We start from the raw sequence: 21,491 nt of genomic DNA, 5'->3' as shown, positions 1-21,491 counted from the left end.
GTGTAGTGTAGTGTACCTGGATCACCAAATTCAGTCACTGAAATTTAAGATAACTGTTTAGTAAATATCTTACTTAGAAAGTCCTGCGGAAGCTCCTGAGACACCATGGAAAGTGCTAAATATTTTGAGATGCTGAGTTAGCCACTTAGCTTGGGTTCAGTATTGATTGGATTCTTGGATGCCTGTTACCATTGCCTCTGCATACGATCTGTTAATAACTACATTGTGAATCATTTTGAGGTTTTTTCTCAGATGAGTGGTTATGAGCAATCATAAGCACTATTTAATTATATATCCTACCTATATTTTATTCTTGGGTTAAACGTGTGGTTAAAGTGTGGTTTTGGAAAATTGCAGGCATGACTCTCAGAAGAATTTGAATTTGTAACCATTATAAAACCATTGTCTCTAATAAATTTCAGAAGCTGAAGAATTAAAAGGAATTCAGAAAAAAACAACCCACTCAGGCATCACAGTCTGACAGCCAAAATTGAAATAGAGATCGTTTCTATCTGAGGGATCTTTACTACATTTCATCTGAAACACTTCACTTCTCTGGAGGACTTGTGTTTATCACATGAAAATGATCTTTAGTTTCTGTAAGCAAAGATGTCATCTCTAATTATTACTTATCAGTTTCCAGACAAGCAATTCATGTCATCCAATGCTCATTGGGAAAATCAGCATTTCAAAGTTCTTGATCTTTTTTTAATTCTTGTTTGGTTCAAGCAGAATTTTGTCACGTGTCCTTGTGAAAGATTGCAGTTTATAATCAGTACTGTAGAGTCCAGATCCAGTTACATCAGGATTAGATTATGCTATCTTGTATTATTATAGCCACTTGTCCAGCCAACTTTGCAGTACCTCTGTGATTCAGGAACCTCCCTGGGTAACCTGTTCCAGTGACCATATGACCACCCTTACCAGAGGGGAAAAAAAAAAAGGTTTTCCTAACATCTAATTGCAATTTCTCATGTTCCAAGCTGCGTCCATTGTGTCTGGTCTTTTCATCATGCCACTTCCAAGAAGAGTCTGGCTCCATCTTCTCTCTTCCCTGCGACAGATAGATACCTTCCGATGCAGCTGGCTCCCAGCCCCTACTGGTGCACGGGGTTGTTCCTCCCCCGGGGCAGGACTTTGCATTTCCTGGTGCTGAGAGCTGTGGCAGGTGCTGTGCTGCTGCTGGCTCTGTTTGGCCTCCTCCCGTGGAAGCCCGTCTGCTTGTTAATGGTGTTAATGATTTCTCTTTTCGTAAAGGCTTCTTGCTTGGGTAGGTAGTTCCTGCATTGTAAAATCTCAAATTAAGAAAAATTGGAACATGAGTTACCTGATCATTATATATCATGTATTTGTTGTTGCTACCAGAGAAGAGCCCTTATTCCAATTAGTGCCTAATCATGGTTTTCACTGTAAAAAAGAAAATCTAAAATAGATTTTTGCTAGCTGCCTTTTTTTTTTCTTTGTGTCATCTGACATTTAGTCTTCTTGGTTTGAAATTTCATAGTTACAAATTTAAATATTTTAAAGTGAGTTCATTTTTTCCAATTTTTTTTTTCTTTGTACATGTAGTGTAATTCCTAGAAAGCATCTTAAGAAAGAAGAAAGGGCAAAGAACAGACAAGTGATAGTACTACCAATAAAAGTACAATAATTTGTGAAATAATAGTAGTTAAGAAATAGCTGGCTAAGCGTCCCTTTGACACTCGTCTGTTCCTTGAAAAGGTGACAAATCTTAGAGGAAAGGCATCCCAGTGACTAACGCTGTGCCCAGAGGGTCAGCCTTTTGCCTTTCTTGGGATGGAGGAGGAGGTAATTTCTGAAATAGGCAGTTTGGTCTCTTATCTTTTGAAAGCTTCCATATGATCTTTTCTATCACTATAGTTACTCCTTTTGTTTATAAACAGTGAAAACACTTTCTTGTTCAGTATTCTGAAAGGTGGGTGGAAGGGAGAAGACTGGCTTTATAGTCTACATATTTCTTTATATTCTACAAATTCCAGTAAATTATCATTTGGAATTTCAGGTGGATTTCCTGCTTTCTTAATTTATTGTTCTTACCTTTACTTATTAGTGGAAAGAAGGAGTATTATACTGCTCCTTCCTACTTCATCTAACTGAAAACCAGCTTTCTGATAAGTCTTAGTCAGGTCGCTTCATTCTACAGCTTCATAGATCAATGTCTTCAGTGATTTATATCTTCTCATTGATTCTAAAAAGCTTGCCATTTCCAGACTGCAGGGTCTGTTTTCATCTGTTGTTTTCTATTGGCTATAGGGCCTATAGTGTTTGATCAAAGGGTTCATCATCAGTGTACTATTTGTTTGATTTATAGAACAAACTGAATACTTAGAAATAATGGTCAGGGCAGGATGTCATTTTAGATTTGCAAAATACTGTTGGTTTCAGAAAAGCAATGACAGTTTAAACCAGCTTGAGAAGCTTCCGCAATGTGGGACTTGATTGTAAGTTTCTCATTAATTTCCGTGGGAACAAGTCTACAGCGAGCAGCATAATCCTAGTTTCCTTTTACTAAAATTTGAATACTTAATATTTTTATTGTCTCTTTGTTGACATATTATTAGAGATGTAGATGAGCCTTTACTGTAGAATTCTCATCAGGCTGCTGTGTTTGCATCCTCTCATGGTTCAGGCATGTGTCTTAAACTCTTACTGGGCTGGGGACACCAAGAGCTGGGTTGTTGCTTCTTTTGCCTTTTTTTTCCCTTTATTTTTTTTACCTCTCCAGCTTACTTCCAGAGCACCATTTCCATCTGTTACCTTTTTGTAGAAACGAAACCGCATTGATCAGCAGGATAGCACTTACTCTGCCTTTGCTGGACTTCTGACCTGGAGAGTATTTTGCTGTTCAGCTTGAAAACCCAGCCTGCCTTTAATTGTGCAATACATGAGGCATACAACAGAGACTGTTTAGAAGATTCAAAATACGATCTTTAGTCGAGGTAACACAAGAAGTATAGGAATCTAGGGAAAAAAAAGGAATAAGCTGCTCTACGCCATTGTTTGCTACCTTCAGCATGCTCACTCCAGAGCTTTCTGTAGGATTTGATCAACGTCATGCAGCAGATGATACACATTGCCTCTTGCAACTCTCTCTGCTCCTTCCTGCCTCCCCCCAGCAGGCAGCTGCCTTTGGTATTAGCAGATTTTTCATTCTTAAGCGGATTCTGTTGTTCCAAAAGCCTTTGTCATCCTCCCTCTTACTTGACTTGACTTTAAGCACAAAAGGGTGTTTAAGAAGCACGTGTTTTCTTTGCTTTCTTGAGTGTGGATTTTCCACTCTACCCTTTCTATATGTCACCCAGGTAGGACTGGTTAAAGTGATGGGACAGCACCCTCAGCAAATTGCATGCCTAAGCACAATTTCTAAGGTTAGTAATGTTTTCCTCTATTCTGCAGCTTTTCCAGGTAGGTGACACATCAGGGACCTTTTTAGCCCATGCCTGAAACACTGAAACTCATTTTTTATTACTCAGTAATAAACTAGTTTTGAAAATATATGGCCTGTACTTAAACACTCAAGCAGGGGTAACAGTAGTAAGTATCTTGAGGTATTCTAGTGCGCATCATAGTAAAACACGATGGGTATTCTTGATTATGCCGCAAGTGTGTGAAGTTCATCCAATTTTGTAATTAGAAGATGAATGGGTTACTTCTTTAGGTGACTGGGATTTACTCTGTGAGACGTTGCATTACTCCTCTTTCTGTGATGAAATGTCATAACCTATGCTTTCTTCTGCCTGTCCTTTGAAATTGCTGCCCTCTAGCTTGAGCAGGAAAGTTGTCCCTGTACAGATGTTTATATTTTCTTCCATTGTTAGCCACATCTAATTCATGTCACATTCTCTCCTAAAAATGATTGTTTGTCTTTGGATTACATCAAAGAGATCATAGAATAGAATCATAGAATAGTTTTGGTTGGAAGGGACCTCTAAAGGTCATCTAGTCCAACCCCCCTGCCGTGGGCAGGGACATCTTCAACTAGATCAGGTGGCTCAGAGCCCCGTCCAACCTGACCTTGAATGTTTCCAGGGATGGGGCATCCACCACCTCTCTGGGCAACCTGGGCCAGTGCTTCACCACCCTCAGTGTAAAAAATTTCTTCTTTCTATCTAGTCTAAATCTACCCCCCTTTAGTTTCAAGCCATTCCCCCTTGTCCTGTCACAACAGGCCCTGCTAAAAAGTTTGCCGCCATCTTTTTTATAAGCCCCCTTGAAGTACTGACAGGCTGCAAGAAGGTCTCCCCGAAGCCTTCTCTTCTCTAGGCTGAACAACCCCAACTCTCTCAGCCTTTCTTCAGAGGAGAGGTGTTCCATCCCCCTCATCATTTTCGTGGCCCTCCTCTGGACCCGCTCCAACAGGTCCGTGTCTTTCTTATGCTGAGGATACCATTGTCAATTTTTTTTCCCCGAGTTCATCAAAGTGTTTTATGTCAATGCACTCATCAGGGCAACTTGAAGGGAAAATGATTTAATGGCTTTTTTACAGATGCTTGATTGTTGCACCAGTGAGTAGCAAGCAAGAAAAAAGAAAAAACCTACTGTATTTATGGATCCTTTGTGATCTGGATAGCACTAATGCTGGAAACCTTATGGATTGGCTCTTTGACGTTTGTGTTTTGAGGCTCAGAATGAGATCTGTGCCTCATGGTTTGTGTAAGAGTATTCAGTGATTAAGCCCATAGCTTATAAAATTGATTCTTGATTAAAGTTTTAACATAGTAATAGTCAATTTCTAAGCTAGTTAATATTTAAAAAAGACATTGTTAGAAATGTAATTCACAGTGCTGATTTTTAATTCAGTTGTGTTTATGGGTTTTAATTAAGATAATGTCTTGCTGTGAACTCTTGAAGAGTTATATTTGCACAGTTATTTAAGCTGAATCAGGTCTTCATGAAAATACATATTTTTATGCTTAGACAGAGTTTGTGTTCTGTAGTAGTTATGGGAAATACATCTCACTTATAGACTAACCCAAAGATCATGAAAGTATGTGCCTTTGTATATAAGAATTATCAAAAAGGCACACAAAGAAAACTAAATGCTCATTAAAGGACTTCTCTAGATTTGTGTTGACAACCATTATTTAATGTTGATTTACCTCACATTTTCCATTCTTAATCTTCTCATTAGTTGCCACACTATCTGCTTGTATAGTTAGAGAACGTGGTTTACAAGGTAGAGACTGTCCACTTTGTGTTGCACTCAGATGATAATTCACTCCATACATCTGTGTAGTTCTTTTTTCCACTTATGCTGGCCTTGTCGTTGTGGGCAATATTTTACATTGTCTGCTTGTAGTCTCGATGTTTTGCTTGCTCTATCTCATTTTCTCTCTCAACACGGAACTTGGACACATAATTAATGGAGTTAGTAGGATTCGCTGTTCAATCCTATGATTTTTATAGACCTCTTGTAAAACTCAGCAGCCACAGTCCACTCAGCAGCAGCAGCTAATAATAACCCAATCTGACTGACTTGTAATAGACTGGGGCACTTCTGAAAATTTTGCTGTCAGTTTGATTCTCTCCAGTTATATATTAGTGTGGATCTTAAATCAGTATTCAGGTGGTAGCTTGGTTCTCAGCCCATTATTTAGTAATTCAAATATTAGCTCTAGATGAAGAAAGGTGAAATACATTAGGCATGAACATATGTTAGCTTTTCCTCAATAAACTGCTTTATATCTCAGTGGCAAAATGCCTCCATTGAAAGCTGGTATGCTTAATTTTCATTGCAACTTTTAAAGAAGAAAAGACAAGTTATTTTATTAAAAAGATGATGAGTTCCACTTTTTAAAAATCTTAAGTAGATGTAGCAGTTAAGTTGTGCATATACTTTTGCAGAATTGACATAGCAGTGTGTTTCATAGACCCTTCATGCCTCCACTTATTTAGTACTTTAATCACGTAACTAACAACTTGCTCTGTCTTTTTTTCATGCATATACAAGGGAGATTTGAAGATATTTGCATAGTTAACTTCATTTTGACCTGTGAGTAATGACATTTTAAAAAATCATTTCAGGAAAAGCTGTCAGAAGACAGTAAGAAATGTAAAGACGGCATGGAAAAAATTAACACGCCAGCAGATGAAGATTCAAGAAGTGAAAGCAGCAGCACTGAAGAGGAAAAAGAAAAGACAAAATTGCTATTGGAGCGTTTGAAAGCTCTGGAGGTAAGAAGTACAACGGTTTTACACATAAAAGACCACCCTTCCCCCCGCCTCATTCATTTATAGGCACTGAATCACCCTGTAGTAGAAATCTAATCTTTCACAGTTCACCTGTATTTGTGTTATGGGGTATTTTTTTTATAATTCATTTACCAAGGATGAACAAGAAGCTTAGTCTTAGAACCACCGAAAGGATCCCTCTCTAATGTTGAGCATCAGATACCTTTAAAAAAAACTTCATACATTACTTTAATTCAGTTGAGACCATTTGATAAGAAAAATGGTTTTTACTGGTTTTGTTTCAATTATTAATATTGTAAGACTAATATAGGTGGTTTAACAACTGTCATAAAACCAGTGTTGCTTCATTGTAGTTTACTGCTCAACTTTTAATTGCTGGACTGCTTGCTTGAAGACTCAGCTCAGGTCTTCTTTCTGTTAGATTGTGGAAAATCTGTTTCCTTGTAGACCACATGGAGAACTGCACACTCTACATTTTGAGTGCATTTCTGGAAAATTAGGATATGCAAAATAGTGCACCTTGTGGTAATTCCTAACTAGAGGAAAAGTTTTAAAGTTTTGTTAGGCAACCATGGACAAAGTGAAGGTAAGACTGTAACCACTATATATATGAACTTATTTTGTGCTCCTTGATAGAAGCGTGGGTTTCAGTGGGTATAAAAAAAATAAGGCTGTGCATATTTAAATATAATTTTGAACTAGTACAAAGGCATATTTTTAACTTATCAAGTGTTTCCTCCATTTTCTTCTGTTCAAGTATCTAAGTAGTGTTATATGTATGGATAAATGAATGCCTTAGAACAATCTTAGTGGCATTTTGCCTATGCAAGGTCTCAGTAAACAAAGACTTCATCATTGGGCCTATACATTTTTGGTTAAGTGTGAAGGCTCTTTTGCATCATAATTTTTATTTTGAGTTGTACTCTGGTCAAATGAAAACTCTGGATTTTTATTCTTGAGGACTTTGTTAAAAGTAAAACATGAACAGTTATAATCATGTTTGGATCTAAATACAGAATCTGAAATCTGAATGGTATAGGCAGTCTCTGCAATTTTTCTTTCCTTTAAAATCTTAGGCTGTTTATAAAATAAGCACATTTAATATTAATTAACTCTAATTTTGCCCTGGGGCAAAAACACATGATAATAAATTTTTAAGGCCCATAAAACTGATAAATGTACAGTTTACTATAGTCTTGCTTTATCTGTCGATGGAGAACGACTGTAGGTTCCTTGTGGTCTTTTATTTCCAAATATGCACGATTTGTGTTTGCTTCACCTTGTTCTTAATCCGTCTGCATGACAGTTGCAGTTCTTTATGTCCTCAGTTGATAGGAAGTTGTTCAATAATGTCACAACCTTTATCAGTTGTGGCAAATTGCCCAGATACATACCGTAACATTATGGACAGACAGAATCTAGTTCTGGAAGGTCAGTGAATAGATCTCTTCACTGATGTCAGTCTTGTGCAGTGGCTTGTTCAAAACCACGTAACAGGAAATGCCAATACTTCAAGAATTAATCTACATAAATAGTCTAAGGAGCTATCAAAGTAGAAAGATGAACTGCAGGGCCAACATTAGTTGTGGCCCAAGATAATTAAAACAAAGTGTTCTTAATTGTGTGTTAATGTTATATATTCTTGCACTTGATTTTCTCTTGAAGAATATAAATTGTAATGTCAAAGGCTCGATGGTTTATTAACTGAGAGACATACTTTTTTTAAGTTATATGCAATTACCAGTTCTAATCCTTTACTAGTTGCAGAGTAATTATTCTAAATATTTTATTAGTCTATATAGAAAGGAACAAAAAATTGCTGTTTGTTAGTTCCTGTGCTGTGGGTGTCAGAATCTTTAATCTTACTTTACATGATTAGATGTTACTGTATCATACACAATTAATAAAATCAGCAAGGCTAATAAAGTGCTTTCTAAAGTTGGTCCTCCATCTGTGCAGTGTAGAATCTGAAGACTGCCTATAAACAGAACCTAGTAAAAGTAATAGTCAAAACGTGGGACTGAATCCATTAGTGCCTATTAATATAATTTCATGAATATCAGCACTTTTAAGAAATCTTTTAATATGTCTTCATATTTGTTTGTTTGTTACTCAAGTGTAGCTCATGACAAGATGCAGCCTAGCCTTTTAGAGCATTGTAGAATTATTCCACCCTTCCTTCCTACCTATATTCATTGTCCTATTGCTAGTGTGAGCTTCTCTTGAAATAAGGGACCGTATGTCTGTATGTATATACACGTATATAATGTATATTACAGTGTACATCTAGGGAAAAGTTTGAGCAAGTGGTGTAATGTTTTTTATTATATAAAAGTTTAGACTCAGCACGTAAATATTTTCTGGTTAAAAACTGCTTTTGACTGGTCACATTAAAACAAAAAAGTTGGCTAAGTCCGAGCTAAGTTTCCAGTGAATGAAGTCCTGAAAAGAGAAAAGCTATCCACCAGCACAGGGATAAATGGTACATATACATATACAATATAATAGATTATTTAGTTTCATTTCTTTTGAATATCTACGTGGGAAAAACGTTCCTGCTCCATACAGGAAATAAATTGCTTCTGCCCTTCCTGGAGTACTGGCATGGTAGATATGAGGTGAGTGGTGGTTTTCTTCAGGAATTTCTGGCAATGGGAAGAAAACTGTAGTCATCTTCGACTGTTGGATATGGCCCAGCAAATTATCACAGCTAAGTCTGAAAAAAGGGATGAGGCTTCATTTTCACAGAAAACTTTCTTTAAGTGGCTTCCATATCAGTGAAGTTGTGTTTAACATGTCTTTTTATTTTTCTTATACTTGGGTGCTGTCAAATGTATTGCCAAATAAATTTCTGTAATTCTTTTTAGGTTTTATTAACTTCTGTTTAACCTAGAAATTTTCTCACCGAACAGTACAAATCAGTATAATAAGGTGTCTTTGTAGTCAGCTCAAGTGAAAGCTATCATATACTTTGATAAGAAATATATATACATATTCTCCTATTGCTCCTTTTACCTATAATCTTTTTACATCCTTTATCATTTACAGCAAATTCTATTTCCACGCTACTGACTGATAAATACCATACATTTCTAATCAAATGAAACAGATGAGAAATAACAAATGGTTCATACCATCTTGTATCCTATTTTATGTAGTTGAAATTAATCGTGGTTTCCTGGATATCAAAACTCCTTTATGCCTTCAGCATTTTTAGTTGGCTGCTCTTAAAATGCCACTTAATTTACTTCAGCAGTTATGATCAAATGCCTTCTAACTCTTACAAAGCAAAAAAAAAAAAAAAATTCTCTGATAACTTCTCTGTGCATTTGGAGTGCTGCAAAAAATGAAATATTAATGAAGTATGGTGAATAACATATCAACTCCGTGGTAGAATTTCATTTTTTTAATCTACTTTCATCACCAGAAGAATTGCAATTTTTTTTTTTAAATGGTAGCCAGAAATGTAGGAAAAATATAATTTATTCTGGACATGCATCAACCCCCATACAGCAATTTCATGTATATGTAGGTATATACACAATTACAGTAAAACAATAATGTTATATTTCCAAAGTCATATGCATTAAGTTGGAAATTTTTCACAAAACCTTAATTTGCCCTCCTGGGTATGTTAGGTATTAGACAAACTCTCATTGCAAGATTGTATACTATTTCTTGTTTCCAGCAAGAACAGTTTACACAGTCACAGTGCACAGAGGATCGCTTTGAGAATATTCTAGATTTGAAAAACAGTGTCTGTAAAGGCCTTAAGGCTGTCCCAGGGCTTCGTTATACAATATGGAGCTATGGGCTCTCTGCCACAATTTAGCCTTAAATGACAATTTAGACTTAAATGACTTTTAGCAGGGCCTGTTGCGCCAGGACAAGGGGGAATGGCTTGAAACTAAAGGGGGGTAGATTTAGACTAGATAGAAGGAAGAAATGTTTTACGCTGAGGGTGGTGAAGCACTGGCCCAGGTTGCCCAGAGAGGTGGTGGATGCCCCATCCCTGGAAACATTCCAGGTCAGGTTGGACGGGGCTCTGAGCAACCTGATCTAGTTGAGGATGTCCCTGCCCACGGCAGGGGGGTTGGACTAGATGACCTTCAGAGGTCCCTTCCAACCCCAACTATTTTATGATTCTATGATTCTATGACTGAAATACAGGCCGCCCGAGCACCTGCATAATTGCAAGTGAATTAAACTGATACACTGAGTTAGTGTCAGTCTTAATCTAAACATGTCTGTAAAAGCCGCAGTTACTTTGATTTTAAAAATTTAATCAGCGATAAATACTATGTCAGCTTTGAAGGCTTATTAAAGTCTGTCATTTGCACAGACATTTATGCAGTGAGGATAATTCAGTATGAATTAACTGTGTCTAACTGTATGAAATCTTTCCGCTCTTCTGGACTTCCTTCTTTGCAACTGCAGTAGTGCAACTTTCTTAGAAAGTGTTTGCTTTTGGTTGATTATGAAGAAAGTAAGCTGACTGGGATTGCTCCAAACTATGTGACCAAAGAGTACTTAATGAAGGTTGTTTTGGATCGTCCTCTGCTTTGCCAATAAAAAAAAATGGATTCTGGAAGATACACAAGTCTTTCTTTGTGGTGTTATGTCCTTTCACACGCTGCATGTCCTCTCAATTCCTCAAAAAGAAAGGGAGTGTGAGTAGATATTGGATGAAGACTCAAGATGACTGGATTCAGTTCCTATCTCAGCTGCAGATTTCCTGCATCCTGTACAGTCTATTTCATCTATTTGTGCCGTGGTACACATCTGTAGGCAGGAAAAGAGCTAGAATGTGACATGCGGTCAAATACCTGCGAAGCTGGCTGGTTGCCTCTGGCTTCTTCCATCTGAATGTATTCTTATACTTAGACTCAAAGACATGGAACTGGAAACAACTCAGAGGAGAGGGCCGTAATGCCCTCATTTAGTCTGGTAGGGTAACATGTTTTACACAGGAAGCAAAGAGGAAAACAGATTACAGAAGAGGCAGAATTAAGGTTTCGAGTCTAGATGTGTCTATCCAGCTCTTAGATGCTGAGTTACCACATATAAAAAACATCTAAACTATAGATCCTAGATCCACTCTGCAGGAAAAAAGGATCTCCAACCCTCTCTCTGTGCTGGTTCCCCTATGAAGGGAGGCACAGGATTGACTTCTTATCTGCATTTCTGAAGAGCCCACAGCCCTTCCTCCCAGAGATCACTAGAAGTCTATCACGTAAGCAGACTGCAGGCGTGCTCCCTCCTGTGAAGCTTGTGAGTTGATCTGTATGGCAGGAGTCAGCATGTACACTGCATCATATGGTGCACTATGCTTGTCCTATGACAAGATGTCCATCTGTTATGGGATGAGTAGTGCCTGCGTTTGGGATAGGACATCATATTTTTGCTAGCACCGGTTCTGTTTCATGGCTGTATGTGCATGCCTCATTTGACCACACACGGTCCCATTCCACTCCCCTCTGTTAGATGAGCAGCGTACCATCACCTTGTTATGGGGAATTCATGAGTTTTGGCTGGGGGGGGGGCAGTTTCCACTCTTCAGAACAGATGATTTGCCCACCTTAGCCTACAATGGCGCACAACTAACGCCTTGCTAAAAATGCAGTATTTACATTCCAATTAAACTAAACGGTGTCAACAAGGAAGTGGATCCCCTGGTTTGCTGAGTGTCCCCCTTCCCTCCCAGAAGTTCTGCAATGGGCACGAGTTCCATTGGCCTAAAAAAATAATGATTGAAGGCTGCTCACAACCTTGCATTTTTCACCAAATAGCAAGCCGCTGGGGTAGCATTGAATTGTAACCTTGAAGTTATCAAATGAAAAGCCTAATTCATGTGTGAAAATCTCATTGCTTGCGGATGGGTGAGACTCAATGAAAGTTTCAGTAAACTAAGCTGCAGTAGAAGCAGTATCTGCTAGGGAAGAGTCATGAAACCACTCTAATTTTAATTATAGAATTTTGCCCTCTTGCCCTTTGCAGTTCATCATAGAAAGATGTGTTTTGTTTTAATAAATTGAGCTTTGGGAAAAAACTCACTCAGGATAATAAGCTAAATGTTCAAATATATTAGAGGGGTAATTTCCCTTGTATCATCACCGTTAAACAAATGAGGAAGTATGTCAAGTATTTCCCATATTATGTTTTTACTACCCTGCAGAGGAAGAAAGACACAATATCAGTGAACTATAAAAGAGATAAAAAAGAAATATGAGAAGGGCACGTATTTCCTTTGAGTGGATTGAGAAGATAACTTTATTTTGAGAGGGGTGCTGGTGGTTTTTGTTTTGCTCTTACATTATTTCCCCTTCCCTTCCCACCCCCCCTCATTTTCCATTTACTACAATGTAAAATGATAAGAAAATTAATAATTATATTGTTTTCCATGGAAAGAAGCATACAGTATGCAGGGGCAAAGAGCCTGAGTTTCTGAAAATAACTGTGAGGAAAAACTTTTCATTTATTGAAAGTCAGCTGCTTCATTTTTGCTTCTAGGCAATTTGAAACACTTTACTTAGATGCATAGAAAAATCATGACACTTTTAAATATTTTGTAGCAATGTTCTAAATATTTTGTAGCAACCAGTCTTGTTCCAGCCAATGCATTGAACCTGATTCAGCCAGAAGCCTCTTCTTAGCTCAGTGCTTTGGCCATCCACATAACTAGATTCATTATGCTGATCAGTCACCAAAGGTCATCCTACTTAATCCTAATTATTGGATTATTTTACTTTTAAATCTTTTCAGTAGGAGACTTTTATAATTAGTTTTCTGAACTGTGCCTAAGAACTCTTTTTTTGTAGCCAGGGATCAGACAACGAGGCAGGGAAAGTCTTGTTTCCAAACTTACCCAGTGGCTGATAATGAATCAGCATTGACTTGCATCACTGGTTTCAAAAACAGCCCAGTTTATTTCAGCTCTTTGCTGGTAATAGTATTGGCAAAATGTTTTAGCTTCCCAATAACTGAGTAAATTTTAAACTAAAACCAAACAAGTACTATCAAGCCTAATGTATTCTATAATCTGTTGGTGCTTGAACTCTTCTACTGTAGGTCTTTAGTGGCTCAGTTGTTCCTAGTCTTTGAGAAGCAAATCTCATGGCTGCTGTTTCTCCTTGCCTTTGTGCTCTGGGGTGCTTTCCTCTTTGCCATCTGTCCTCACCCGATCCTGCTGCAGTCTTTAAGCGCACCTCCTTCCCAGATGTTTGTACCCTCCCTCCTGCCAGCTCATGCCCTCCTGCTGCTCACATCTTCCACTGTGGCTTTTCCATCCATCCTACACGCTGCCCACGAGTGCATGAAGCTGCATTCTCTGTAGCTGGCACAGACACTGAATAGCTTTCAGTGGTCGATGCATCTTATCAGTTGGGATGTTAACAGAAATAATCTCTTCATATAGAAGATGAAGACTAACAGAAACCTCTTCTGGGCAGAGAGTTAAATTCGGTTAGTATGTAATGAGTATTTAAGAGAAGAGAATGTACTTCTTGCAGACATGTAAAATATTGAGGATCTAAAAGGACTTTCTTTTTTTCTCTCTCCTTCTACACTTTTTTTCTAAGCCAGTCAAAATTCATGGCAATTTCTTTTTTGGCGTGAAAAAATCGAGATGATCTAGTAGGTATATGAATTTACACAGGGATGTTGAAAATAGCTCTGCCCACTAGATGTAGGAAGAGCTGTTCAGATTTGCTCTCTTTTTCATTGCTGTCACCATTTGCTGCTATCATTAGAGAGAGACTGCTGATCCACTGTTCCACCAAACAGTTCCGTCTCCTGAAATGGCAGAGTGCCTTAATATAAATAAGTCTGTACATTAAGTCATTGCCCCCATGACTGGTGGAAGAGGCATGGAGAAGGCCATGCATATCTGCATTTTTCTGACTATTCAGTTCAATGAAAGCTTAAAATACTTAGTTTCTAAAATCAACCATGGTGCCCCCTGGGAATTTTAGTCTGAGTAACAGATGGTATTGTTTTCTTTTCTAACTAAGTCTAGGGAAAAAAAGAATATTGAATTGCATCTCCTAAGAAGCACCACAGCAGTGGTTCAAAAGTTAAATGTTTTGGATCACAACATGCAGAGCTTCTGAGTTTTTGGCACATGTTGAAAAGGTAAAAACTTTTGGATCGACTCTCTGCTTTCTACTATGAGATACCCATGAAGCAGTAATGAGTCGAAATTTGCTAATTCAGCGAAGTGCTCAACAAAATATACTCCAACTAATGTTCCTATTCTGTTAAGTTTTAAAACTGTGTTTAATTGTTTTAAGTGTGACATCATGTCATACCCCATCAACTACTTGTATAAAGGGAGTTTTGCTGCGTATCAGAATTTTTTTCCTTTAGCCTGCTCATGCAGTCAGTTTAGGTTTTAAGAAAAGTTACTAGTTTCTAGCATCAGATATTTCAGTGCTCTTATCACACACATCAGTCTATTCAAGTGAGGTACAAGGCACACTGGAAAGACAGGGTGAGTAACTTACGCTGTTCCTGATTTGTACCTTCTCAAGGTAGAATGACATAAAATATGCTTTTCCAGGGCAGTGAATCCAATATCTTCCAGGTGGAAGAAACACTTCTTATGTGCAATTTTTAATTCACATTAATACTTTAGACAGGATACTGTTTAAAAGATCCTTTACTTTACCTGTAATGTTGATTTTTTGCCTGAATTATGGTGCATGCAGTTGTAAAAATTATAGGTAAACGATAGGATCCTCAAGATAGTATCTTGAGCTCTGGAATTTTTACCAAAAAATAAGGAGAACATAGATAAGCATTGAATGTTCATTTTAGCACAACCAAATATAATTGCATATATTTATTGTAAAAGCAGATTATAAATTCAGTTTTTTCTATGATATTCCAAATTCCAGCACAATGGCTCTTTTCTTACAATTATGTACCACAGAGAAAGCTCTGTGGTACTTACTTGGCTGAGATAACAAACGCTCTTTTAATTCAGTTCAAAGTACTGAATATGGCTACAATAATAATGATTTGGTGCCAGAAGGTCTGAGAAATAGGTGTAGTCAGTGAAGAAAAGGTAAGTCATGGAAGTCAAGGAAAATCGTCTAGGTTTTATTAAACCTGTCAGTTTTTCTCTATTGAAATAAATGTTAACCGTGTTCTGCAAAGAGTCCTTGCTAGGTTGCAGTAAAGGAATCTGATATTTCAGTCTGACTTTTATAATTTAAATAATGATAGTTATTCAGTGCCCTTCTCTCCATGTATAGTGCCTTCCTGCACGTAATCAGTAGATAATGTAACTTACCTTTTTTAGCAATCAGGCATGTGGTACAGTTGAAAATTCACTCTCCCCGCTGAATGAAATGAGGTTCTCCAACACTGTGTTTTAGATCTAGGTGACTGTGTTTATCCCAACACATCCATCATTTCAGAGAGTGAGACTCAGTATTTTTTTTAAATAGTTTCTATCAGGTATGCACTCAGGGCCTGCTTCTACACAAGCACTTTCTGCGAGCTTTCTCATTGCTCACAGTGGCACTTCTTTCAGAGGAAAGATTCTATGTGACAGAGATTTTAGAATCACGCCTTATATTTTTAATTTACATACTAATGCATGCAATTTGGCTGACAGTAATGACAGTTGCATAGTTCATAAACTAAGTAAATAGCTGCAGTTCATGTCAAACTAACATTATTAAGAAAATCCCGGTATTCTGGGGGCATTCTCCACTGGCTGCATAGGAAATCCCAATTAGTTTACCTCAGCTGTTAGAGCTGAATCCCTTACAACTCTTACAAAGCAAAATAATTTCTCTCTTTTCATTTCTCTTTACTGACCTTGGAAAATGATGAAACAGTAATGAGGTCTGCATGGTGATGCCCTTTTTCTTAATTTGACAGTGATTTCCTTTTTGTTCGTCTTGTAGAAATACAGAATTGGAGATTATAGCTGGGATTCTTGGCAGGTATGGTTACACTCATATTACTAGAATTACTGGAGCTGTGCTGACTTCTAGCATATAAGGGTCTTGGCTCCTGTGTTGGCCATATATTTAACTACACATATGAAATCTATAAGATTAACATACTCATGACAACATTCACTGGCTTTATTATGCAGTCACTTTAATAGTCCACAGCAGAAAATACTCAAACGATTATTTTTAAGTCTGCTTAATCTGTCATGGTGACAAGCACAGATTTTAAGATTAGTTATAAATTTATAAAGAGAATAGATAAATCAAATGTGGAATAGTCTGACTTCGGTCCATTACGCACGAGACTGATTTTCGCTGATGGTTCCATAGATACTCACTAACTATTTAGTTTCAGTGTATCGTCAAAACAGCTATACATGGGTACAATATAACCTTATGCACGTGGACATGTATACCTATATGCATACATGCATGTTTTAATGTACGTTTGTCTGGTTAAGATCTGCAGTACTATTAAGTGCCAAGTAGAAGGAGAGGTTTGTTTTTTCATAAGGACAATCTTTTTTTTTCCTGTTTTTTTTTTTAAATTATATGTTTTCACATATTGCCCATCCCTGCCAGTTGTAAGTTGCCTTTCCCCATATGGGGTCAGGGAGATCCTCCATTCTGTTTCATCTCAGGTTGAGCACCTTTCCTCTGCTTCCCAGATGAAACAGCTAAAGCAGGGCCTCTGCCCCAGGATAGCCTCTGTTCTGCCATTTAGCAGTGTGCAGCTGTCACCTTCCCATTGAGACCAAGAACTGCCATCTGATCTTTTGGACTTATGTGTCCATGTTTCCTATGCAGGTGGAGAAATTATTAGATTGCCTGGCAGGGCTCTCCAGTTGCATCTGGGATATACAGGCGCATAATGCCATCTAGAGGGCAGAGTTTCTTACCTTCCCACAGGAATACCTGTGATGTCTGCTAGCCTTCCATCACATGTGGTGACAGCGCTCATTCATCTTTACAATTCATGCATTTTTCTATTCCTCTTCTGGTTAGTATGTACTCATACAAGGCCAAGACTTGGAAATTACTGAGGAGAAGAGAAACACTCAATTAGTATTTTTCTTTCCCAGAAATAAGCCTGCAGGTTTCCTTGTTGTCTTCAATCAAATGGTCTGTTCTTCCAGAATAGTTTTTCTGATTTTAAATGCTCTTGGTCTTAATGTTTAAGTTCTTTAGGAAAAATTTCTTTTAAAAAGAGCAAGCAAGTAAGACCTCGGTTTGTCATTCAGCTTTTTGGTAAACTGTAAGAAAAAGAGTACTTACAAATTGGTTATTTTGCTAGACAAAGTCCTCTGTAAAGTTATTGCAACAACAGTTTCAGGTCAGCTGAAGCGATGGGTCTGAGGGTTGCGCATTATGTCAGACTGTTGTGCGTTACAGAAGAAGCTAAAATCTTCCTTTCTTGTACTGCATCTCTTCCACTGAAATACTTGGTTAGCATTTCTCTTAATAGTTTATGGTAGGCTGGAAATGAGCGGAGACGGGCTTTTCAGTGAAGAGGTCATATAGCTGAAACAGCTAAAGTTTCTCCTTACCTGCCTCTTAATAGCTCCTTCTTTTTCTTCTTTTAAGCCTTGCAGAGTTTGCTTCTTTAGACCTTAGACATGTGCCAGAGAAAAGCCTGTTGCCTCCTCCTTGATAATTTCCTTCAGTCCTATATTGCTTTGATGTCATTATACTTTAACCTCTATTACCAATACTGACAGTTGTAATATTCTTTTTGTTAAATAAACAATGAATGTTCTTTCTGTAACCTTAAATCTGATCTGTATCATCACGAAAACAGTTTCGTTACATATTATAGTGTCTCCCCAGTGCCATGCAGAGACAGCTGATCACTACATACATACATTAATTTCATTAAATTAAGGTAGGATAGTGAAACAGAGAAAGAGGCCATGTAACAAGCTTTATAAACAATACAGTCTTTTTATATAGTGCCCTGCCATGCATGGCAGTTCAGGTAGTAGAAGCAGTGTAGCTGCAGGGCAGAGTTTTCATTTGAACTAATTAACTCTTCTTGAAAACCAGGGTATTAGCCCCAGTAAAACAATACATTAGCAACCTGAGCCAGCTTTAGCAGATCTTCACAGAGCTGCTTGGTGTAGTGTTGACGTACCTTTGCTACTAAGGAAACAGCTTGTGTCTTCCTCTGGGTTCCTCATGGTGTGGCAGGATATATTTTTTTTCATTTCAGTGATGGTCTTCTTCATACTCTTTTTATCAAATGTTTTGTCCTTCACAGTGACGCCAGGGTAACCATTCAAAATTTTACCCAATTAGATGGGTAAAAACAGGTGTTCTTAGTTCATTGTAAAAAAGAACTTGCTAGTATTAGGCAAAAACTGTATTTTTCACAGAGAAATTGAATAGAAATTAGAAGTGAGAACTTCTCATGTTTTTAAGCAACTGATTTGCCCTGCTAGTGACCTCTGCCAGGCAGGAATATTTCCCAATTGCAGGCCGATCTGACAGAGCAGTAATGTGATCGATCCTAGGTATATATTACATTGCATAGGATTTCATACATTGATTTATTTTTGTTCTTTTCTCCACATTTTCCCTTTAGGCCAATCGATTAATCACTGATACTGCTCTTGAACAGCAGCTTGGAATAAGATAACGGCAACATTTCCTCATGTTTGATACTAGTGTTAGTGTATTTGGCTATCTGGTGTCAAATTTGGCCATGTGAAGGTGGGTGTAGTTCCAGTGGCTGCACTTGAGTTGTGCTTACTTGTGTGTGTGATGCAAATTTGGCTCATTACGTAGATCAGAGCCAGGCTGTTGGGCTGCTGCTGCTGTGCTTTTCATGCCTGAGCTTCTTACTGGAGCATCGCTGAATCCCATCAACTTTGACTTAATGTATGTTCCATATGAGACTGCTATTGTCGTCCAAAGCTTGTTTTTTTAAGAACTTTTACAGTTTGCTACTTTCTCCCAAAGTGTGTAGTCTAAGGCTTTTCTTGGACCTCCTAGGGATGTAGTTTACCAACAAATATAAGTACAAACAACAAAATCTGAGATAAATTTTATATGCTGAAGAGCAAGGTTAAGTAAATAATTGGAAAGTACTTAGTATTGCACTGTAACACTTATATGGTATTTACTTTCCATGTAGCTGGCTTTAATGTATATGTTTCTGTACAGTTTCATATTTTCTATTTCCATGAAATATTTTCTATTTTCAGTACACAGCTGTAAAATTATCCAAGTAAAAAAATGCCTCTGGCACATCTCTGTTGCTTGTAGGAAAAAGCCTTCCCAACAGGCCTTTTACTTCGGTGTTAGGGGATACATTCTTATTCTGGCAGATGACTTCCTTAGGTCTACCACTACTAATTTAGGATCTGATGATAGCCTGTTGTAATTATATGTCTATCTTAGCAAGCAGTGCAGCATAACAGGAGCAGATTCATAGAGCCAAGCTGTTGGTGCTAAGGACCTGACGTACACATTATATAAGTTTTGGGGAGTTTGCTTTGGCCTTGCTCTAGTTAAGCCCAGCAGCGGTTTGAGTTCCTCTTCCAATTTCATGTAAAAGAAGCCCAGTGCATTGGCTCCAAGGCCATACTGTGGTGCGAATCGCAGCCTGGTTAGTGGGGTGATCAGAAAAACCTCCTGAGAAGGACACTCACTGCTCATCCAAGCCAAAAAGCCAATGTAGATGCACCTGATGTCAGCCAGCACAATAGGAGAAATTTCACGACTAGTTAGGATAACAGTCGGGTACTGCCACATCAGACAGTTTCTAAGAGATCCTCATCCCTCTACATCCATCTTCTCTGAAGCCTGCGGGGCAGAAAAAACAGACACAACTCCAAACTGTTGAAGCTTTTAAAAGAGGCAGAATTTGGGGTCTGGGTTGTTGTTCTTTTGAGCAAAATACAATTACTCTGCAAATTTGCTATTCCGCTCTAAAAGATTAAAAATAAAATGAATCAGAACTTTTAATTTAACAAATGTCAGTGCAGAAATCAACCTACCGTGTATTGCTGTCTGGAGTGAGGGGCATTGTTTGCTACTTACCGTGTCTGTAAAAACAAAAAAGAAAAATGTTCAAAGCTTTCAGGAGAAGCAGGGTGATGTTTGCAAATATCGTTTTATTTCAGTTAGCACGAAATGAACAGTAATCTTGTGATTCAGTTATTATAAGTTCGCTATTGGCTACAAAGCAATTGCTGCACGTTATATGGCATTTGATCCTATTCGTAATACAGTGCATCTGTACCTGCTCTGCTTCGCTTTGCTTCACAACTCCTTAGCTGGAAGGGAGAGAAATAACTGAAGCCATCAAAAGAAGTTCATTTTGAAGTACCTGGGGCAGCTGACTTATGGGTGACTTATGATGAAGAAAGTGAAATTGCAGGAAACATTGCCTTCAGAAATAGCTCAATACTCCCGTGTAGTTAAAAACAGAGAAACTTGTTATAAATTTATGTTATGAATTGTGAAACGGTTGACATTAATAGCTTATTGTGGTGGAAACCTTTTAACTCCAAGTCTTTCAAGGAATAGAGTAAAATGATTCATCATAGGAGAAGGAAAATAATGTATTTTATGTTTTATTATGTTTAAAAATATTTTATGACAATATCAGTTATAACATCATGTAATACTTTAAATCTATTGCATGGTATAGCAAAGAAAAGTCATTCTTTTTCTCAGAATTCAAATAAAAATAAGCTCAAGGGATATTTTTAAAAAGGAAAACCAGTTGTATATTTTTTTTCCATTTCATAAAAAGCCATACATGTTTCTTTGGAGAAGAAAAAATTAGATTTTCCAACTTGAAGAAACATTGGATAACAGGGAACTGATATGAGTTTCCCATCACACAGCTAGTGAATGTGACATTTAAGCATAGGGGATCAGTGTTTTCCAGGCTGTCGGTTTAAATCACTTTATTTCATAATTATTTTTGTTTGAACTAAATGAAGAAACTTAGGATAAAATATGAACAAAAATAAAAAAAATCTTTACTGAAAGAGTGGCTAAACGTTGGAACAGGCTGCCCAGGGAAGTGGTTGAGTCACCATCCCTGGAAGTATTTAAAAAACGTGTAGATGAGGCGCTTAGGGACATGGTTTAGTGGGCATGGTGGTGTTGGGTTGACGGTTGGACTCGATGATCTTGGAGATCTCTTCCAACTTTAATGATTCTATGATTCTATAAATAATTAGGAAAAAATATTTCTTGATAAAAACTCGGCATCCACTTTCTCTGAAGACAGGGCAAAACATCTGTTGTTTCACCTTCCAGTGAGAGCCAAAATAACTGGCTATGGGAGACAATTAATGG

General features: G+C 37.7%; 1 protein-coding gene across 1 annotated transcript in view; it reads left to right on the top strand.

Annotated features, from left to right (window-relative positions):
- The window catches only part of NCKAP5 (NCK-associated protein 5), a 398,182-nt gene that overhangs the window by 254,761 nt on the left and 121,930 nt on the right, over positions 1–21,491 (top strand). Inside the window, exon 6 of the mRNA XM_009325811.1 lies at positions 6,046–6,195. Within this exon, the coding sequence (XP_009324086.1) occupies positions 6,046–6,195 (150 nt within the window). The remainder of the gene's footprint in view (positions 1–6,045; positions 6,196–21,491) is intronic.

Source organism: Pygoscelis adeliae, unplaced genomic scaffold, assembly GCF_000699105.1.
Source record: "Pygoscelis adeliae isolate BGI_AS28 unplaced genomic scaffold, ASM69910v1 Scaffold51, whole genome shotgun sequence".
NCBI lineage: Eukaryota > Metazoa > Chordata > Aves > Sphenisciformes > Spheniscidae > Pygoscelis > Pygoscelis adeliae.
Note: the sequence above shows the minus strand (reverse complement) of the source record. Positions and strands in the feature narration are given on the sequence as shown.